Genomic DNA, 20,285 nt, shown 5'->3' with positions numbered 1-20,285 from the left:
ATTTTGCTAAAACTAACTTGTACTTGTAATTAAATAAAAAAACATTTTCTAATCACAGTCGAATTTAATTATTAAAACTAAAATACTATATTAAACTACAAGCACATGAACATTATTATGAATAACAGTGCAAAATATAAACAGTGTTGACGACAAAAATTTAAAAAAAAAAAAAAATTTAAATGCGAAACTTTAAAGTAATAGAACATGTGTATGTTTAATTAAAATAACAGTGGCATTTATTTATTACTACAGTTTTTCGTAAACTTTTTTGAAAAAAATATGCATTAGTTTCTAATATCTACTCCAGATTTTTGTTACAGTTAACATTTTTACTAGCATATATCTACGTTTAGTTATCAGTGTTTTATAAGTGTGATTTTGCTACCTTCTGGTTATGCTTTTTACATGTATTTTACAACACCATTTTTAACGAGATTTTGTAAAACTATCGAGCAACCTTAACCTTCACAACTTTACACGAATCCTTACAGCGTTGAAATGTCCATAAGATTTTCCAGTAACTTATCAACGGAAACGCTTTGGTCGATATCCGTGTTTGCATTAGATGTGACTGCTTTTACGACAGCTTTAGAGAGCTGATTTTCCGAAAACCCAAGGCCGTATATAAGATTGTAGTTTTGCACCATTCTGCGCACTTCCTTTCGTGGTAGTAAATCTAAATAAAAACGACTCGTTAGCGCCAACTCGCGGATGGCAATAATATGTTTACCCAAATATTAATTTTTTGTTTTTTTACCACTGATACATACCGCTTTTATATGGATGATACGATTTAAGTGCAAGAGAGAGTTTGTTGAAATTTCTTATCCATAGTTCAGTACGTGCTGGTGGTTCAGAGTTTCTTGATCGAAACAGATCTTGACTTTCATGTTTAACTGCAAACTCTTCAGTTCGGGATGCTGCATAAAAAAAATTAAAAACAATTTTTCATAAAAATTAAAAAAATAAATAGTTTTTTAAAATTTAAAATAAAATTACTTTTTTAAACCTTTGCAATCCGTTATTATTTGCAAAGTTATTAATCTAGTTTACCCTGTTCTTTGCTTGATTGTGCAGTGTTTGCACTTTCTTTTCTTGTTTGACTTTCTCTTGTGTTATATATCCAGTGAGATGCTATTTCCAATGGTTTGATAAAGTCCCGCCAACTAAAATACAAAAAAGATAAATAGATAAACATAAAACAATATATTTCGAAGCAAACCATTTTAAAAAAAAATAAAACAATTCTTTTTTTAAATATAAAAATATATTATGACTTTTTAAAAATTTCGAAAAAAATACATTTCATTAATTTTATTTATGTAAACAATAAAACACACAGATACAAAAATCCCTTTGTTATAAATCTAGCAAAATTAAATAAACTGAAGAGTTGGGTCAAGTAGGGTCACTGCTAATCAAAGAAATTTTATATAGCACAGATCTATTAAATGACTTCAAATTTTTTAAACAAAAGAAATTTTATATTGTTAAAAAATTTGCGCCTAGACATTATATAATTTGGTATATAATAATTAATTTAAGAATCTATATGATAAGCTAAGACAATATCATGCCTTATTGAAAAAAAATCAAATGTAACTGAAGACATTAGGAATTAGTACACCAGCCTTACTTTTAGATTAAAAGGGTTAATTTTTGCTAGACCTATACAAAATTTTTGTTTTAGTATAACTTATTAAACTTGAGATTAATTTTTACTTTACTATTCCATTTGCAATCTCAGCTCTCAGTAACATTTTTGTAATCACTGATTGAGTCAAAGGTAATCGGTTTTCTACGCAAGAATTTTGTATTATTTCTGCCTTTAATTCCCCATTTCCATACCTAGAGTTTACAAAATAAAACAAATTTGTTAAAAATTAAGAACAGTATAAGGTTATATTTATATCTAAAAATATAATTTGTGTTAAAAATTGAAAATAGTTGATTCAAATTATTTAAAAATATTTGTTTAAATTTATGACATTCTTAAAAATTCATGTACTATAGTTTTATCTATAAAAATGTTATAATGGTGTATTTTTTAGAATTTATTTATCCTTGATGTGAAAAGGCTAATTTCATAGCCTAAACAAAGGGTAACATTGGGTAACATTTTTTGCCCCCAGCCAGTGTTAGGTTGACTTAAATTGTTTGAAAAAATATTTATCATAATTGCCTTATACCATCTACCTTTAAAAAGACAACAAATTTTAGTCTCAAATAATATTATGACCACCTGTCCAGTTTAGCAAATGTACTTTTAATTGCTGGCACATCAAGTTTATTTTCACCACTTAATTGTTCACTAATTAATCCGATAAGTTTTTGGTCAAGAGGGGAGCTACAATCTGTGTCATCTTTACCCTCAAAATCTAATTGTGAAGGAAAGTTGTTCTTTGGATTCACAGTGTCTTCATTAAAGCTGTTTAGTGCATGTTTAGATTAAAGGGCAATGCCTATTTAAGATTTCGAATATGTAAACTTTAACAATGGTTACTTTGTCGTGTAGGGAGGTTTCATTTTTGGTATTTCTGGTGTTTTTACAGTTGAAGTAGCACAGGTTGATAAAAATTGAAGAAAGCTTTCATAATCAACTAAATTTGAGTTTTTGGGATCTACAATACAACAATTATTTTCTTTAACATTTGATACTTTTAAAAGGGGTAATCCGGAAAAAAAATTAAGAATTTATTTTGAAAAAAATTCAAATTTAATTTTTTAACAAAAGTTACTTTTCAGATAAATTAAACATTATAGCCAATAAAAATAATGGGATCAAATGCCTGCAAATTTATTTGTGATCATCTTAAGTAATGAAAGTTTAATAGGTAAGTTATATCTCAAGGCAATGAGGTTAAGTTGAGTGTCAGAAACATATCCAGAGAGATGTCGATCAAATCCAGTTAACTCGATATAGATGTCCCTAAAAATTGCAACAGTAATATTTATTAAAATTGTTAAAATATATTACTTTTGATAAACCTTACATCTATCAAAACAATAACACTTTATTAAACTATGTTTTATGAAAAAAAGTTTAAACTGAAGTCTCCTTACTTAATCTTTTCAATAGGAAACCCTTTCATTTGTCGATAGATTAAAAACTCAATACTTGCATTGTTCTCTAAATTTGAAGTGCTATTTAAATCATCTTTCACTTCGGCTATATTCATTTCATTTTTGTGTGACAAAAATGTACCTAAAAGCATCATTAAAACAACAGGTTTATAAAAAAAAATCAATAATATTTAATTAAATGTTTAATTTTAACAAACTATAAAAACTCGGCAAATACATACAATTACAAACAACTATTTAAACACAAAATATTCAAAACTAGATAATAATCTAAAACTAAGATAAATTTAACAAAGATTTGTTTTTAAAATTTTACAATACCAGCTGGTTGTGAAACCCCAAAATGTGGTACCAATGGATGTTTGTTGAGCATTGGTAATCCATGCCGAAATGATTGGGTTCGATCCCCATTTGGGGAAGTATATGATGTCACCTTAAAAAAACATAACGAAAATCCAATTTATTTATATACTATATTTGACCAGAAAAATTACAAATATACCAAGTCATTAAAACCCCTGTAGAAGTAAAATAATGGGGTAATATGGGGGTAAAAAAAACTATATATATACATCACAAAAAAAAATTTAACAAAGATACAGTTTAAGGAAACAAAAAATAAAATAATAATTATTCAAGTTTTAAAAAATGCATTTTACATTTTGAACTGCTTTAAGTTTTGGATCACTTCTAAAATCAGCATATTCATATTCCCAAAAAGGTGGTTGGGTTAACATTGATGGGGTGCCATGTGGACCAGCATTTAATGGTTCCCTGTTGTTTCTACTATAATTAATTAAATAATTAAATTCCAATTTTAAATAAAGTTTTATATAATGTGGTCAGGTAGTTGTTTAATGTGATTGATAGTTGAGGTATAGTAATGTAATGGATTAATTTTGTTTGTAAACATTTTACATTTTTAAATAATTTTTTTTTAAAGTTTGCCAGCATTAACTTTAACAGCAACTGCAAGCAAAGTGTTTTATTTACCTTTTATCTCTTGAATTAGTTTTTGGTGTTGCTACAAGTTCAACACATTTTCCACCAATAATTTTTACATTTATAGCTGGTGTGTTTTCTGTCCCAAATGGAGCGTTTCGAGTTATTTGGTTCATGTTTTTGGAAAATTACGTCAATCTCACTTACAAACTCTGTTTTTGCAAAAGTCCCCTTTTGTTTACCAAAGACTCCGCTAAAATTTTACCGGAATTTTGCACAAAAGGTATTCTTTTAAAAATCACATCTATAATACAAAAATATTGCATATATGTTTAAATAAAGTTAATAAAAAAACTTTAGTAAAAAACTAAAGCGTTTACTAAGTTTAAAAATATTTTTTTCATAAAAATCTTGTATTATATTTTATAATCATGTGTTAACTTTTTTTAACTTTTTATAATATGACATCATAGACAATACCAATAAAATACACTAAAATACGCAAATGATAAAAGTTTGTTTACGATACCAGTTGATGTTTAAAATTTAATTTTTATTGAAAAATATTAAATTTTTTATTTATTATAAATTGCAGTTATGTTTTAATAAATTTGACAACACTGTAGTTGTAACTATCCGCTTGACTGACAGACTATGATTCAAGTTGTACTTCCGCTAGAAGTTCTATTGTATTTAAATTGTACGCGAACGCTTGAAATGAGAATTAAATAAAACATTTCACGTAAGTTTTTTTAGACTCTTTAAACGATATTTTGCAATTATTACGCGTTTAGAAAGAAGTTATGTTATTAAATATACTTTTTACTGTCTAAGAAGCAAGATATTTGTACTAATAACGCTTACTAATGTAATTTTTTTTTAAAGGAATTATTTTTTATTTAAAAAAAAATCAGAATTTTAACAACTTTAACAAATCTGCACAATTGTAGTCGTTTAAACTTGATGCAACATGCAACTTGGTGATGGTGAGCTTAGTACGTCATTAACATATTAAAGTCATTAATTTGCCAGTATATTGACATATTGGCATGTTAGCAGCATTCAAAAAATATTAGTCGGCTATTAAGATTTAGTAAGTTTAGGTTAAATATATGCATGTTACTTGTTTTAAAATTATTTATGATTTGTAATCTTAGTGATTCATATCAGATTATGTGCAAAGCAACGTATTGAGAAGGGTTTTGAGTCATGTAACTACTAATTTTTTTGGGGCTGTTTATAGTTATAGTTTGTATATTATGGTCAAGCCTAATTTGTGTTGTAAACTAAATGTAACTATATTACTATGCCTTGGTCTCAGAATGCCTTTGTTAGCTTAGTATGCTGTTAAATTGTACTTTTGTGTGTTCATTTAGCTGGTAATTGTTTTTTGGACATGGCAGATATAAGTACCCTTAACGCTTTACTTAAGTACGCTACAATATTTCCTGCCACTTACATGAACACTATTCAAGAAAGTGATTCAAAAACTCTATTAAAAATACTTATGGTTAAAAACTGCCCTTTAAAATAGAGTGCCATACTTTAACAGAATCAATAACTTGAACAGGGTTTAGGTGTATGTCTCTTTTAAAAGTTTTTGCTTGTTTTGTTATATTGTCATTTCTGCAAGCAAGATGTATTATCTAGTATGTTTGCAGAAGTACAGTTTTTAATGAAATATGGCTTGGTTTGTTTGTAGAAAATATTCCAAAGCGCAGAAAATAACTATTTGAACATCAAATAATCTTAAATATTAACCACTTTGATATATCCTTTTTATTAAATTATTATTTTTTAATCCTATTATGTATGTTTTTGAGTACTGAATGTATAAAAAATGATTGGTCAACAAACCCTTTTTATTCAAAAATAGAAAGCCACAGGTAGAATAATTGTGTTCTGACCTGAAACACATTCGTTTTAAATAGAAAGTTTTTTTAAGGAACTGAATGTCATGTTTTAACTCTTTAAAGGTTCATAACAGTGGGAAAAAGAAAACTTCCCTTAAACTTGTAGAAAATTTAATTTGTAGTTATAGCGGGCGTTTCTATATAATCGTTTTATAAATACCATATTGATAATTAATCGAAGGTTCGAAATTATTGGACTTACTAATGGAGAAAAAAAGGTGACGTAATTTACGTATCACGCCATTGTGTTATCATTCCATTCTGTGCCAAATGTTTTTGCATTTAAATTCATTTAGGTTATAAAATTTTAAAAAAATATTCCTTCTGAACGCTGTGACCTTGTTCTGAACAAATTTATTCGCATTGGTAAACAAAATTGGTTGTTATGTCGTTTTATCGTCATTGGCGGACCACGAGATTTTTCGCTTATTCTGAAGATCTCTGCTTGACGTCTTTATTAACTTGTGTGCCCGAGGCATTTGTAAAGCAAGGTTTGTTCAAATTAAATTGTTTTGTTTGATTCAAATTGAGTTTTACTAGTTAGTAGTAGTAGACGAACAGAGCAAAGTACTTTATGATTTATTTTTCAGTAAGTAAAAATTCAAGTGATTTCATTATGGAAGGACTTGGACATTTACGAGTTATTTTACAACCAATAAAAAAGCTTGAAGTATTAATATAAAAATTTTACGGACTTTCTTTTTATTGCCATTATGCTTCGCTTCTAATATTTGAATTAAACCAGCACTTAACCGTTTTGTATTACTAACAGCTGTTTTGCTCAGTGATATTCATTTTTAGAGCAATTTCTTGTTGGTTATCAAATATTTATGATCGAACTAAGCTCGGGTTAGTTATCATTTACCCTAGACAGCTAGAACACTTGTCTAGGCTACTAAAATGAGTTTTCCTAACTGTTTGGAACAAGTCCAAACGTGTTAGACGTATACAGGCTGACAGGACAGTTTTTAGTTAGTAAGAATAGAACTAACATTTTTTGCGTATCCATGGGATATTTGAACAGCAAACACTAAGTACTTTTTTAGCTTATCAACATGTAGTTGTGAAAAATAAAATTCAAGCTTTATTAATGGTTCGAAAGTACTTTCTTCTTATGTAAAAATAGCTGTCAATTTAGTTTGTTAGGCAGCTACGAACACTAAACAGTAGTACAGGTAAAACTTGAGAAATGAAGAGCAAAATTTACTTGGCAAATAGATTGACAGACTAAAACTCATTTTCTAAAAAAATGTGTATCGTTAAAGTTCATTTATTAAACAATGTTAGATTTAGTAATTTTTTCTAATGGTAAATTTAAATGTGATAATTTATGTAAATAAGGGTAATTTAGTTGAAACATCAAACGAAATTTAGGAAACTTTTAAATTAGCTCCTCTGGACCTTAGGGATTTAAAAAAACGCTTGTGACCCTAATGTTCTGTCCGCTTGGGATTTGTTTTATTACGTAATGTCTTTGTTTGCATGGTAAAGGTTGTGAAGGTTTGGTTTATAAAATGCGTGGATATTTATTCAGACAAGAACGACAATTATTTGACGCACGTGTATATTTTAATGACCGATCGTCGTAAAAAGTTGTCATCAGAAAGGTAAATATCAAATGTTTTTTTAAAGCCACAATAATCTCTAACTGTGCCATTGGTATGATCTTCTTTTTTATTGCCCGTTTTGTTTTCAGTTTATTATAAGGGGCAATGCGTTGTTTTATGGCTGTGTTGTAATGGTCAATTAATTGTGGTGTGTCTTTATAAACCGCTTGTTTTCTTTTTAAAAATGCTGAAAAAAATTATTTTATCTTGTTTACCACAGTCACTACTCCTGATTAAACTTCTGCATTTGTTTCAAAATATAATTAAGCTACATAATAATGGTTTTGTTTGAGTTGTGGTTTGTTGATGTTAAATAAACTAAAGCCTAGTAGTTTTGACTTGAATGTTTACAGCTCTATGTCGTCATAATATAACAGCAGACCGTGTTTACAAATAGGTGTTGTAAACGTTACATACACGACATTGCAACTGTAGTTTGTTAGGTGCAATCCTTATTTTTAATTGCGTAGTCCCCAAATATAGCAACTTAAGTGTTTGTAAAAGTTAAATTATGATTTACAACACTGTACACTCTCCAGATTCGAGCGAAATGGTGCAACTCGAATTAATGAACCGTACAGTTTTCGTTAGCTACGAGGTTATTGTTAAAGGGGAGCTGGAAATGTACGCATAATGACATAATTGATATAACTTCGTAGTATTTTAAGTAGACAATGGCTCTAACGAGAAACCGGCTTTATTCTTTGCACACTTTTTTAAACTTGGGTTTTGTTCCAAAAGTTTATTTTTTGTTATTCTGTAATTAAAAAACTCGACTGGCAAAGTCGGAAGCGGCCCACATATTAAAAGGAAATTAACAGCACGTTGTTTTGTTGTATTATGACGTCATAAATTATTTCTACGTTTCAACTGCCTATTTGTTGTGGTATTGCGGTAGCAATAATTCTAACGAGCTTGTTTTCGTGTTGGCCGTTACGGAAATTTTTAAAGTTAATAAATTTTCGTTAACAATTAGCAGGAAAGACAGCTATGGAAAATAAGTCAACCACTGAATTTGTTAACATTTACTCTTCCGGTCTCCATTTTCCGGCGAAATTTAAAATAAAATGTCAGTCTTACAACCCTAAATTCAAACAAAAATCTAATTTTAATATTTTTAAAACTGTTTGCATCTCTGGACCGGCATTTTTCAATATAAAACTTAAATTAAATTATTAATTGGATTTATTTATATAAATTATTGCAAACTTTTGTTTCTTTTAAATGTCATCAGGTTTTACATTATGTTGTTGAAAAATAAGCATGTGACATTTTCCGGTGAAAAGGTATTTTGTCAACTGTCTCACGTATGTATAGTAATACATGTTACATTGTAATTCGGGTCTGGTCGTGTTAAAACTGCAGTATTGTCGCAATCTATTTGTTTTGGTAATATGTTAGCTGTGTTGTAATAATAGGTAATCAGGAAACGGAAATGGGGTCAATCACAGGATAATTTCCTTTTTTCTCACGTTAGAAAAAAATCTAAACCCGTGAAATATTCTTTTTTTTTACAAAATTAGTACCAAATTTTAAAAAATACTAAAACTTGAAAATAATAATTTTCGGACAGTTACATAACACCTGAAATAAAAAATGGAGTTACTAGATTTTTACAAAGCTGTTAAATGGTTTATTTTTTGGTTTAAATTATTAGTTTGAGCTACTAAAATAGTTCTGGTTCGATACAGGAAAGTTTTCACAGTGACGGTGCGATTGTAATAAATCACGTGGCTCTCTAAAATTTACGTTTTGCAAGATTCACACTGGCTACGCTTCGTGACATCACTTCCGTTATTTCACTATCGAACTGGCGTGACGTCACCTTGCACAACAAACGTTGTCTAACTAGTGTTTAAATAATGTATGCGCGTGGTATTTAATATGGCATGTTTTAACGGTGTGTTGTTATTATATTTATTGTGTTTAATTTAGTAAATCCTAATTAAAGGCAGTGCATGCAGTTTTATAACACTAATATTTACATAAAATGTATTTTAAAATATTAATTTTTGCGTTTTTAGATTTTAGGTGGTGTGGCTAATCTCCATGCATTTAAAAGAATTTAATCTGAATGCTTTACCTGTTTGACTTTACTAATAACTCATTTATTTTAACAGAAAATAAAACTTTCTGGGACGCTAGGCATTTTATAAGGTTTTAATAGTTTTGTAATTAAAGTTTTTAAACAAAAATCGAAAAGAAATATTATTGACGTCACATGCCTTACTGAAATGAAGATGAAACGATTTTTTTCCAACAAGAATAAAAAGAAAAAGGCAACAGTCGAATCCCAGCCCAGCATTTACGAACAAAAACACAACAACAAAAAAGTGATCCAAGATGAATTTGACTCGTTGGACAGCAAGCCATTAAGTCGAAAACAGAAACGAAATCAAAGAAAGCAGCTCAAAAAATCGAAATCCAAGGACGTGGAATGCGCAGTAGTGTTAGTTAATAGCCATCACAATATACCCAACAATGCTCCTATCCATTACCCCGAAAACCGGGTCACCAGACGGTCAGAATCGGGAATGCGAATTCCGGGGTCGGAATCAAGCTCCCGGACTGCGTCTTCCGCGTCTTCCTCTTCCAGTAGATTGCAAAGGCCCTGGTCCTGGGTAGAGCCGAGTCGGGCGTACACATTAGGGGAATTCACAAGGGAAGACGAACTGCAAGGGGAGTTCACCCATCTGGAAAACCCCCGTAAAGTTATTTTACCCCACAATGCGAGCCATACCCTTACGCGTGACCATAGGTCCGCAACAGAACATTCTGAATTTACGAAAGAAACTCGTTTTCGAACTTCAACCATGGACTTTTTTAGGCGATTACGTAAACCGACGATGTCACATTCTCAAAAACATTCCATCGACTCCAATCTCGGTCCTCCTGAAAACGATGCAACTTTTCGAAAAAGAGACCCAACTTCGAAAACCAAAAATTCGAAAACTCAGAAAAACTCGAAAAATAGCTTATCGCGTGGTTCTTTATCGGAACAAAATTCGTCATCATCATTGCCACTGAACTTTAATTCTCCATCTTGTAACGTATCAACTGTGTCTGAACTTTTAAATTATTCTAAAGACAAAAACCACGAGCGCTCGCACAGTACTTCGACGACCAGCAGCGGTACGGTAATAAGTAACTCGACGACCCCAGTTCGTATCCCAGATAGGCGAAACGATCAAATGTTGAACAATTGCAATTCATGTAAGCTATCTCAAATCGCATGCACTTGTGGCGAAATGCACTTATCAATAGTCGACACGGACCCTAACTTGCCCAGTTACAACGCTATAAACTCAATAAATAAACGATATAGCAGCCCGGTTTGTATGTCCCTGCACACCCTTGACGATCATTTAAAGGGGTCGTATCCTGATGATAGTTCAGTTACGAGTGGTTCTACGATCGAGGATAGTTACGAACTGGGCGAATCCACGCTAAAGTTACAAAAAATAAAAAATAATGTTAACCAAACGTTACCGCGAAAAATGCCGCAAAGAGAAACGTACCCGACTAGCTCGTTAAAGCGGAGAGCATTTTTTACCTCAACTCCACAGTTGTGCGATAGAACCAACCCAACCAGAGGCTTGACTTCGGTTAACGAGAATCCGGCTAACTTACTGCAGGTTCCACAAAGTAATAATATCACGCGCGAACGATCAAAAACTGTTGTACCTTCTAGTCACCTGCAAAATGAATCGCAACTTGTAGACTCACCTATCAAACGCGCTATTGCATTTCCCGGGGTAGTATTAAGAAGACACAAAAATAAAAGCGAGAAAAAGAAAAATCAGAGCACAGAAATGCTGTCCCGAGAAAATCGCGCTTTTCAGACAATGTCCCTTAACTTTGACACTCCAAATCACAAACTGAACTCGTTGGCCGAATTTCGAAAGTCGCAAAACTTAGCCGCGCTTTCGGACCACATAAACCGTTTGCATAGCACGAGTGTTGGCGATCTAAGTGATATTAGCCGCTTTCAAGAAATTGATCCGAATCTTTTGTTGGATGATGACGAATTGTCGAATTTTTATCTTGCCTACCAGAAAAAGGGGACCAGCAGCGACTCCAGCAAATCTTTTCAAAATCAGGTAAAAAGTATATTTAAAAAAAAAAATTATAAAGTCATGTTTTTTATATGTTTATAATCTACCTTTTAAGAAACTAGTTAAATAAAACAAAACATAAATAAATATTTTTAATAACTAGTTTGAATTTTGAATTTACCAGTAAAAAAACTTGTTGTTTTTAATTGGCAAATATTAACCACTACGTTTTAGCGAAAATCCGGTGTAAAAATATAACTGTGAAAAACACCACAAAATAATAATAAATTCTTAATATCCTCGTTAAAGTAGGTGTGTTTGTAAAAAAGTCACTATTCTCATTAACGTTGGAGAATTTACGTGATTAAATTTAAAATTCACCGATTACATTTCGTCGATTTTACTAACTAAACAAAACCCGGCATTATATCGCTTGTATAACCATATAAGGTATTGCTTTTTGTAAAGTTCGTATTTTTTTTAAGTTTTCGGACTAACGATAAAGGTTGAATAAATACCGACTTTAATTATAGGCTGCTGCACATAAGGCCCCGAGGTCTTTTTGATGTAGTCTTGCGTATTATTAGCTAAACTTTCTGAATTGAGAAATGTATTACGTTCAAGAGTAATCCGTTAAGACATTCATTTTTGATTTCACTTAATAAAAATTGGTTAAAATTTAAAACAAAAAATAAATGACATTAAATTAAAATGTTTCAAAAATTTAACTTTTTTATTTTATAAGTGTAAAATTATAACAATAAATGAAATGAAAATTGGTCATGACACCTTTTTACTGTACATTAACAACTCAACATGTGTAAACCTTTTTGACATATTAGAATTAAATTCAACATCACAATGACATGTAAATTGCATGAAACCAGATATGTCTGTTGTTAAGCTTCATCTTATCAGCTAACATATGCTACATTACCTAAACCCATAGGAATTACACATTACTGGCCTCAGAACCTTGGCGTTTTTTTCTTCGGTTAATTGTAGCGGTATAAACCTTATCGGTAAATTGTGCATAAGACGAACTAAATTATTTAAAGGCCTTAACGTAAGGCCTTAACGTAAGACCGTGTAAACACAAAAAAATTGGATTACAAAAATACGGTGTTATTTTTATAGACTAACATGACATATAAACGTTAATTTAATTGTTTTTAAAAAAGTGTAAACTTATTTTAATATTATTTAATTTTTGCCTTTTTATTTCTGCTTTAAATTTAATTTTATAAGGCTGTAGAATACTCATGAGACTTACATTAATTTCCTAAAGAAATCCTTTTTATTATCTCATGAGACTAATTATTATGTCTGGTTCTAATCCAGTTTGAAACTACTTATTATATACTTTTTTTGCATTCTATTATAAAACTTGTTAACGAAAATACGATTTTAAAAATAATATAAAAATTTTATTTTAAATCATATGTATTTTATATTTTATATTTATAATTCAACTTTTTTTTTAATATGTATATAAAAACCTTTATAAACCGTAACTCTAGCTCAATTATAACAATATATCTAATGATGGGTTATAATTGTTTTATAATCTCTATAATAAATATATAGTGTTCTTGTTACTTTTACGGTTCTCGCCACATCTCCTTTTACTTTCACGGCTCTAAAATTTTAAAAGAACCGTACAATAATACGTTAACCAAAATTTTTACATTATTTTTTTAACAATTGGTTAATTATTTTTTTTTGCAGGACCAGGGCTCCAAACGGGTCAAAAACCTTCGTAAGTCCGTGGCCTCGTTCGCCAATCTAATATCGCCCGGGAAACCAAGAGGAAAACTACAGGTAAGTCAACTCGCACATGCTGTTTTGACACGTTCAATATCCTGGTTTAATATCGATTTTTAAAGTGAATCCAAACGCTTTCTATTTTAAAACACGAGGTAAAAGAGTCAAGTTTATCAGCTACCAGCTCCTGATAAAACATCTCAATCACGTCGAGGACTAAATTTAGTAAAAGTGCATTTAAATAACATGTAAATTTTTAAAATCCTTAAAAAAATATAATTAGGCTTATTTAGATTGTAACATATAATAGGGGTTTTTATGCTAGCAGCTAGTTAGCTAGGTTTATTTTTAATATCGGTACTGTAGTCTTAATTTATCAAAGCCTATTCATTTAATTTGCTAGATTTAATTGTATGAAATATTTATAGAAAGGCAGCCCACTCGTTAAGTATTATTAATTTTCCTATATAGGAGTAATTTGAGTTTAGTTGATCTAGTATGTAATGAGGGTGGATTTAAAACCGTATTGTTTTTAAAAAGGGAAGATCAAATTTTTGTTTATAGTTGAATTTTATGTAAACATGAAGAATTACATCAGTTTCGGTAGTAAAAAGGCCTATTTTCCAGCATGTCCTTTCGAAACTGATATCGTTGTTTGCATGTTTTTTTACAGCAAAAAGGCTAACGCGTTAATCATTTGAAAAGAAATTAATTAGCTAGCGATGCCCTTTAAAATTGTGGAAAAAACATGAGTTGTACTAGGGTTATTTCTGGTAAGGGAAATAGACGTGGTTTAACCAAATGTCGATGCGTGTTTTTTTTTTAAATTGAGCCTAATTTTATTTTAAAATTACCAAAGCAGTTAGTAAACTTGTTTTCATTTAAAAAGATGTAAACAATACTAAAATAAATACAGTCTATGTAGGCTAGTACGTGTGTTTTTGTTTTTAACTGGTTGTAATAGCCTGGTTTGTACTTTATAGCAAGTGGAGTCATTTATATATTTAGACAATTTCGCAAGCGTGGTCTTATAGGTCAGTACAATTAGTTTATTATGATCGAATAATGTTCCTCATATAGTGTTAAGAGCTAAGGTATACCAGCTACCATTTTTAGATCTTTATGAATTTATCTATAGACTGTCAAATATTAGTAAAGAGTTTAATACATTTTTAATTTAATGTTTTATTAATTTTTTTAGAAAAGAGAAATTTTGAAATTTTTTTTAGAAATTTTAATTTAAAAAAGTCTTATTTAAATATTTAAAGAATATAAATTATTTCTTGATGCTTGATGTAAAAAGTTGGATAACTAGGCCGTTCGATAACAGCTCACCCAATATTATGATAATTTACAAGGTGAAACACAGTCGGCCTTTTGACCAGGTTTAAAGACTGTTTGAATTTTTAATTTCCATCTTTGTGCTTTTTTAAAAAAAGGACGAGGTTTATTTAAAATTAAGTCACAATTGATTCTAAATTTTAGCGCTTTTGTCATTATGATTAAAATAAATGTATTCAATGATAGAAAAATCGATTTTTGGAAAAAAAAACTTTGTATATTTTTGGTAGAGTAATCAGTCTTAATTTTCTGCCTGTCTTAACACATAAGTCACGTCATATCCGCTCAATAATCTAGTATAAGTTAATAATGCCAATAAGTTTTTGTGACCAATATTATTAAAAAAAAAATAATTTGCTTGACTCAAATAAAAATATACTGATTTGATTCTAGCAAATAAAATTGACTTAGAAATTGAGTTAAATTAAGTTATTTTTAATACCCTATAACCTATTAGTTTAAAATACGCTTACTTTAGTAGTGTTATAACTTATTTTGCTACAAACTAGTAACAAAAATTAATTTAAAACTTTTTTTGCAGAGGTCCTCCAGTTTCAAAGAATCTGCCGCACAACCTTGTAAACCTTACCGTGCACCTGGGCAAAACAACTCTACCGTCTCGAGTTCGAGTCTCGGCGGTTCCACGCCGGGTCGTACCAGCAACAGCGGGAAGGCAAAAAATAGGAGAAGTCGGCTTTGGTGCGAGACCTTCGATCGGTCGGGGTTAAATAATAAAGAAGTTAAGCGACAGGAGGCGATATTTGAGTTATATCAGGGAGAATGTGACCTCGTGCAAGATTTAAAGATGGCCAAACAGGTAATTATAAAAAAATAATGAAAATTTAAAATGTTTTAATGTTTTTAGCATTAAATTTTAGTAAACGCAATCTGCATCATAAGAAATAAAAAACAATTTTGTAACTTAAGTTTTTTTTCTTAGACTTACCGCGACTCAATGGTGACTCTTAAAATGTTGAGTGAAGATGAAGTAAACACAATATTCGGGAAGTTGGACTGCCTTCTTCCTCTTCACGAGAACCTCCTTAAACTCCTTGAATCCGAGAGGTCGTCATCTGGCAGAACAGATACCATCGGAAAAGTTTTTATTGATTGGGTAAATTTTGAGTTTTTTTGGGGGGGGAAATTTAGGGTTGTGATTTTTTTACTTTTTTGAGGTTTTTACGTTAACTTTCTAAAACAAGGTCATGTAAAAACGGCAAACGCAGCATTAATAAATTGAAAATTTTATAGCTTCTGCTCTCTTAAATTATTTATAGCAGTTTACATTAAAATAAAATTAAAATGTCCCATCGTCACTTACACTTAATAATTCAAACTATTTTCGAAATAAACTCAAAAATTTAATCTAAAAAAAATGTGTTTAATTTATAGTTCCCAACGCTGGTTGGTTATGAGGAATATTGCGCTAACCAATCAAGTGCCAAAGAAGCGCTCGATAAAGTAATATCCAGAGAGGCCAGGGTTCGCGATTTTCTACAGCGATGTCTTGAGTCTCCGTTTAGTCGAAAACTAGACTTGTGGTCGTATCTGGACTTGCCGCGTTCTCGGCTTGTTAAGTACCCTCTGCTGTTGAAAAATATTTTAAACGCCACTGGGAATGAGCACATGGATAAAAACAATATTGAACAAGCGGTAAGGGTTTTGTTGAATTTAAATGGGTTTTAATCAAAAAAAAATTTTTTTTTTTTTAATTTAAATTTTTTTGGGAGATTAAATACCGTTTAACAGTTTAAATATTTGATACAAATTTCTAGATTTGTATTTATTTTTTTTTTTTTTAAACACAATTGTCTGAGTCACTAAGCCAAGCGTATTGTTTGCGTTTAAACTGCCAATGATGAAGCTTGTATCACATTTTTGTAAACTTTATCTACTTCCGTGTTCAATTAATTACTCGTCTTTTGAACATGTTTTCTTGAAATCATGTCTTTATTAATCATTTTAAAAAATACTAAAAGAATTGGCCTGATTAAGGTCATACGCAGTATTGATTTTTTTTTTTTTGGTTTATCTTTGATGTAAGAAGGTCGACTTCACAGCCTAAAAAATAAAATAATCTTAATTAATTTAGCCTAGTTGAAATAAGCTTTACCAGTTTTTGATATTAATAATATTGTATATTGCCTTTTAATAAAATCATTCATTAGTCGAATTAATTTAACCAACTAATAAAAACTTGTGTTAAATTTGCGACAAATGCCTTATCTAGCTTAAGTCACTCGATGTTTTTGTTTAACGTTAATCCTACACACTTTCGAGTAAAAACAAGGCTAATTTCAAAGTTTTCGTTTTAATTGGTCACGACCTGCTTATTATTGAACGTTAAAGGGTGGTTATTGTAAATAAAATAATTTGTAAATGCGATGAGGTAATTAATTTCAAATTTCGAAGCAATTAAAAGTCTTATTTAATAAATGAATTCCTAAAGTGATTATATTCTGACAATGTTAATTTTTTGGCTCTCAAAGTAACTTTTACTTTTACAGTTTATTTGTAACAACAATATTTAATACATATTGTTCATGTTACTTTCACGGTCCCCATAGCCCTCAATAATTTTACGGTTTGAACTTTTTTTTAACTTGACCTTTTTCAAAAAATCAAATTAAAATTTTTTTTATCGCTTTTAGCTTGGCATAATAAACGACATCATATCGCGAGTCGATGACGTCACCGGGAACCAACAAGCCAGTTTTGTCCTCGATAAGTTGGAGTTTTTGGACGACAAACAGCGGTGTTTGGAACTGGAGGATTGTAGATCGTTGGTGTGCTCAGGACAACTTAAAAACAACAGAGGAGCGGTAAGTTAGAAGATTCTCGTTCATATAAACCAGGGTTAAAATTGCTTGTTTGCGGTTCGGTGTGTTAATTTCAAAAAAAAATTAAATAAAATTTGGTAAAAAAGGATTTTGATAATTTTTTTTTTTAAAATAGCAAATTAATTATTTAATTTTTACCAGCTTGATAAACGTACAAAAATGTACAAAATTAACATAGAATCGCACAATTTCAAATATCTCCATGCTGTTATTAAATATAAGTGCAAGGCACATGCATTGACTAACTACAAAGTGACAAAAATAAAACCAATCAAAATCCTTTATAGTTTGATAGCGGAAGTATTAATAATTTCACTTTGCCAAAGAATTGGTTTCGTTTTTCACTCTGTTTTAAAAAAATAAAAAATTTTCTGAAATTATTGTTTTTCTGTTTTTGTTTACAGAAACTTCAGGTATTTCTTTTCGATTTGGTGATCGTATTAACGCGTAATGCTACCAGAGGGGGGAAGTTAGTTTACCAAGTTTACCGACAACCCCTCACATTAAGGTCGTTGTCAATCGACTCGGAAGAGGGGGGAAAACTAGGAGGGTCGTTTAGGGGTGGAATACTGAGTAGCGATAAAGGTGGGTCATGCATTTTTTTTTAATTTTGACAGAATTTTTAAAACAAAAAAATTGATTAAAATTTTTTTCAGAATTTAATAATTTATTTTGGGAAAAAAAACTTATGAAATTATATTTGGATTACAGCTAAGCACTCCTTTCGAATTCGCTGCGAGATTTTAAATATTTCTTATACCTTAATTGCTGCTGATGAACACGACCGAAAGCAATGGCTCAACTCAATAGAAGAAGCGATTAACAAATTACAATTAGTCAAAGATCAAATTTCGACTTCAGAACAAACATCTACTTTGAAATCAAAAAGCGCTTCGATCAAACGTTCGTTGTCAGCAAAGAGCGATAGCGGACATACAAGCCCATGGCTTAGGCATCGTAGTAATACATCAATAAATTTATCTCAGACAGCAAACTCCGAGAAGAAGGAATCGACAAGCCGGAAGTTTAAGCTCCCATCCCCGCTTACTCGACGGAAAAACTCGATATCTCTTAGAAAACGCTTAGCTGCTACGGAGGCCGAAGCAACGCGCGACGAATGGGAAGATAACTCAGTCGATGATTCCTATCAGTCACGTGATAAAGAAGATGACGAACGAAAAGTGAGTCCCTGTCGGCGGTCGCAAAGTCTTAACGCCTCGCCGAATATATCTCGACTGTCGGTCTCCATCCGAAGTAAGTTTAATGGCTCGAACCCAAAACGCGAAAGTTTTCTAGTTAGAAGTAAAAGTTGTAATAAGCCCCCGAGCGGTCGGGTTCTTCAAATCGCAAACTCCTTTGACCCCCGGTTTTCAAACCAAACGCCCCCGAAAAGCACCCGGCTGTTAACTCACCCAACCCGGTCGACCCCTAATTTATACAGCGCCAAAAGCAATAATTCGTTAACTTCAAATGATTCCACCTTGGATACTTTAGACGAGGTCAAACAACGACTGACGTCATCAAACAGTGACGACAACATCCTCTCAAAGCCAGTAGACAATGTCCCGTTTTCCAAACCTCCTCAGTGGTTACTGGAGTCACCCAACTTCCCTGCTTCTTCTTTTACCTCGCAGTTTTTTCCAATGGTGGAGGAGGAGGATCAATCCTGTAAGTTTACCCACCACCCGCTGCATACGTCACAGTCAAGCCCCCTAATTATCCCATCTTACCCTAAACTGGGTGAAATATCATCAAGTTGGTCATCAACGCCTAAAATAAACATCTCGTTCAAAAATTTGGAACCGCGAGATGTCGCACCCGAGCCGATTTTGCCTAAGGACAACGCCGAAGACTTTGACACCACTCTTGTCGGCGTGTCGGAAAATTCTTTAACCTCAGTTGGTGACGTCACGCCAACCAATCCCGACATCAGTAATCTAGCGTTTGTGGTTCGAGGGGACGAGGAAGATGTGCTTAAAACTGTGAACTATTTACTAGATTCCGTTTCAATTAAAAACGATTATAACACTTGTGACGTCACAGACGATGACGGGCTAATGTGGCTCGGTGACGTCATGGAGGCATCAGCATAATTTTTCTTTTTGCCTTTTATTTTTCTTACCTTTCGAATGCCAACTGGCGATGCTGCTAGACTTCGCACATTTTTATTAAAAAAATGGCTGGTGCCAACAAAACAATACCATGTTTTTGTTCTGGCATTTTAAATACGACACTTGTCAAAGTAATTAGCAAAATTTACAATTTTTTAGTTCCAATTTGCAATGTTTTTTTCTGTTTTATCCCATTCACACTGACACACCGACATTTTTGTACCAAACTGTCTCTTTTTTTAAATTTTATGTTTGGCAACTGTTAAGAACACTTTTTTGTTACTTTTTTGACCTTATTTCTTCGATTGCTCTATTTTGTTACTTCTATTGCAATTAAAAATACGCTAAGTAAAGTTTTCGTCATTTTTTATATTTATCATAAATTTTTTGACCTTAAGAAGTAAAAACTGAGTTCGAAAAATTCAAATTCAAAAAGATAAAATTAGAAGAAAATACTATTTTTATTCTAAAATCTCAAGGTAGCGTGACGTCATATGCTTATATAATTTGGTATAAAAAAAGTTAAATTTAAACTTACGATATTATAGTAAACCTTAATGTTTAAAAAAATGTCCTTCAGAAATCTTGCTTAAAAATATCCATTTCCAAAAGAGATTTTTTTTAC

General features: G+C 31.1%; 2 protein-coding genes across 3 annotated transcripts; one reads left to right on the top strand and one right to left on the bottom strand.

The window, feature by feature from the left end:
• Positions 1 to 151: 151 nt before the first annotated feature.
• Positions 152 to 4,237, bottom strand: LOC145745593 (uncharacterized protein C1orf87 homolog). 2 transcript variants are annotated; one of them, XM_082563710.1, is made up of 11 exons: positions 4,081 to 4,237; positions 3,747 to 3,873; positions 3,409 to 3,520; positions 3,067 to 3,208; positions 2,793 to 2,932; positions 2,507 to 2,624; positions 2,246 to 2,431; positions 1,726 to 1,851; positions 1,057 to 1,169; positions 774 to 923; positions 152 to 679 (listed from the first exon to the last, which is right to left on the bottom strand). In XM_082563710.1, exons 1-11 carry the CDS (start codon positions 4,203 to 4,205, stop codon positions 489 to 491), a joined length of 1,530 nt encoding a protein of 509 aa, XP_082419836.1. In that variant the 5' UTR covers positions 4,206 to 4,237; the 3' UTR covers positions 152 to 488. The 2 variants fall into 2 exon arrangements, with proteins under 2 accessions (XP_082419836.1, XP_082419837.1); XM_082563711.1 differs by lacking the exon at positions 2,246 to 2,431.
• A 5,436-nt stretch (positions 4,238 to 9,673) lies between these two features.
• On the top strand, positions 9,674 to 19,995 carry LOC145744491 (uncharacterized). Its single transcript, XM_082562333.1, has 8 exons — positions 9,674 to 11,649; positions 13,333 to 13,425; positions 15,251 to 15,526; positions 15,650 to 15,823; positions 16,102 to 16,362; positions 17,361 to 17,531; positions 17,954 to 18,134; positions 18,261 to 19,995. Exons 1-8 carry the CDS (start codon positions 9,784 to 9,786, stop codon positions 19,640 to 19,642), a joined length of 4,404 nt encoding a protein of 1,467 aa, XP_082418459.1. The 5' UTR covers positions 9,674 to 9,783; the 3' UTR covers positions 19,643 to 19,995.
• Positions 19,996 to 20,285: the final 290 nt, after the last annotated feature.

Source organism: Corella eumyota, chromosome 3 (assembly GCF_963082875.1).
Source record: "Corella eumyota chromosome 3, kaCorEumy4.1, whole genome shotgun sequence".
NCBI classification, from domain to species: domain Eukaryota; kingdom Metazoa; phylum Chordata; class Ascidiacea; order Phlebobranchia; family Corellidae; genus Corella; species Corella eumyota.
The sequence above is the reverse complement of the archived record's forward strand: the minus strand, read 5'-3'. Positions and strand labels throughout refer to the sequence as shown.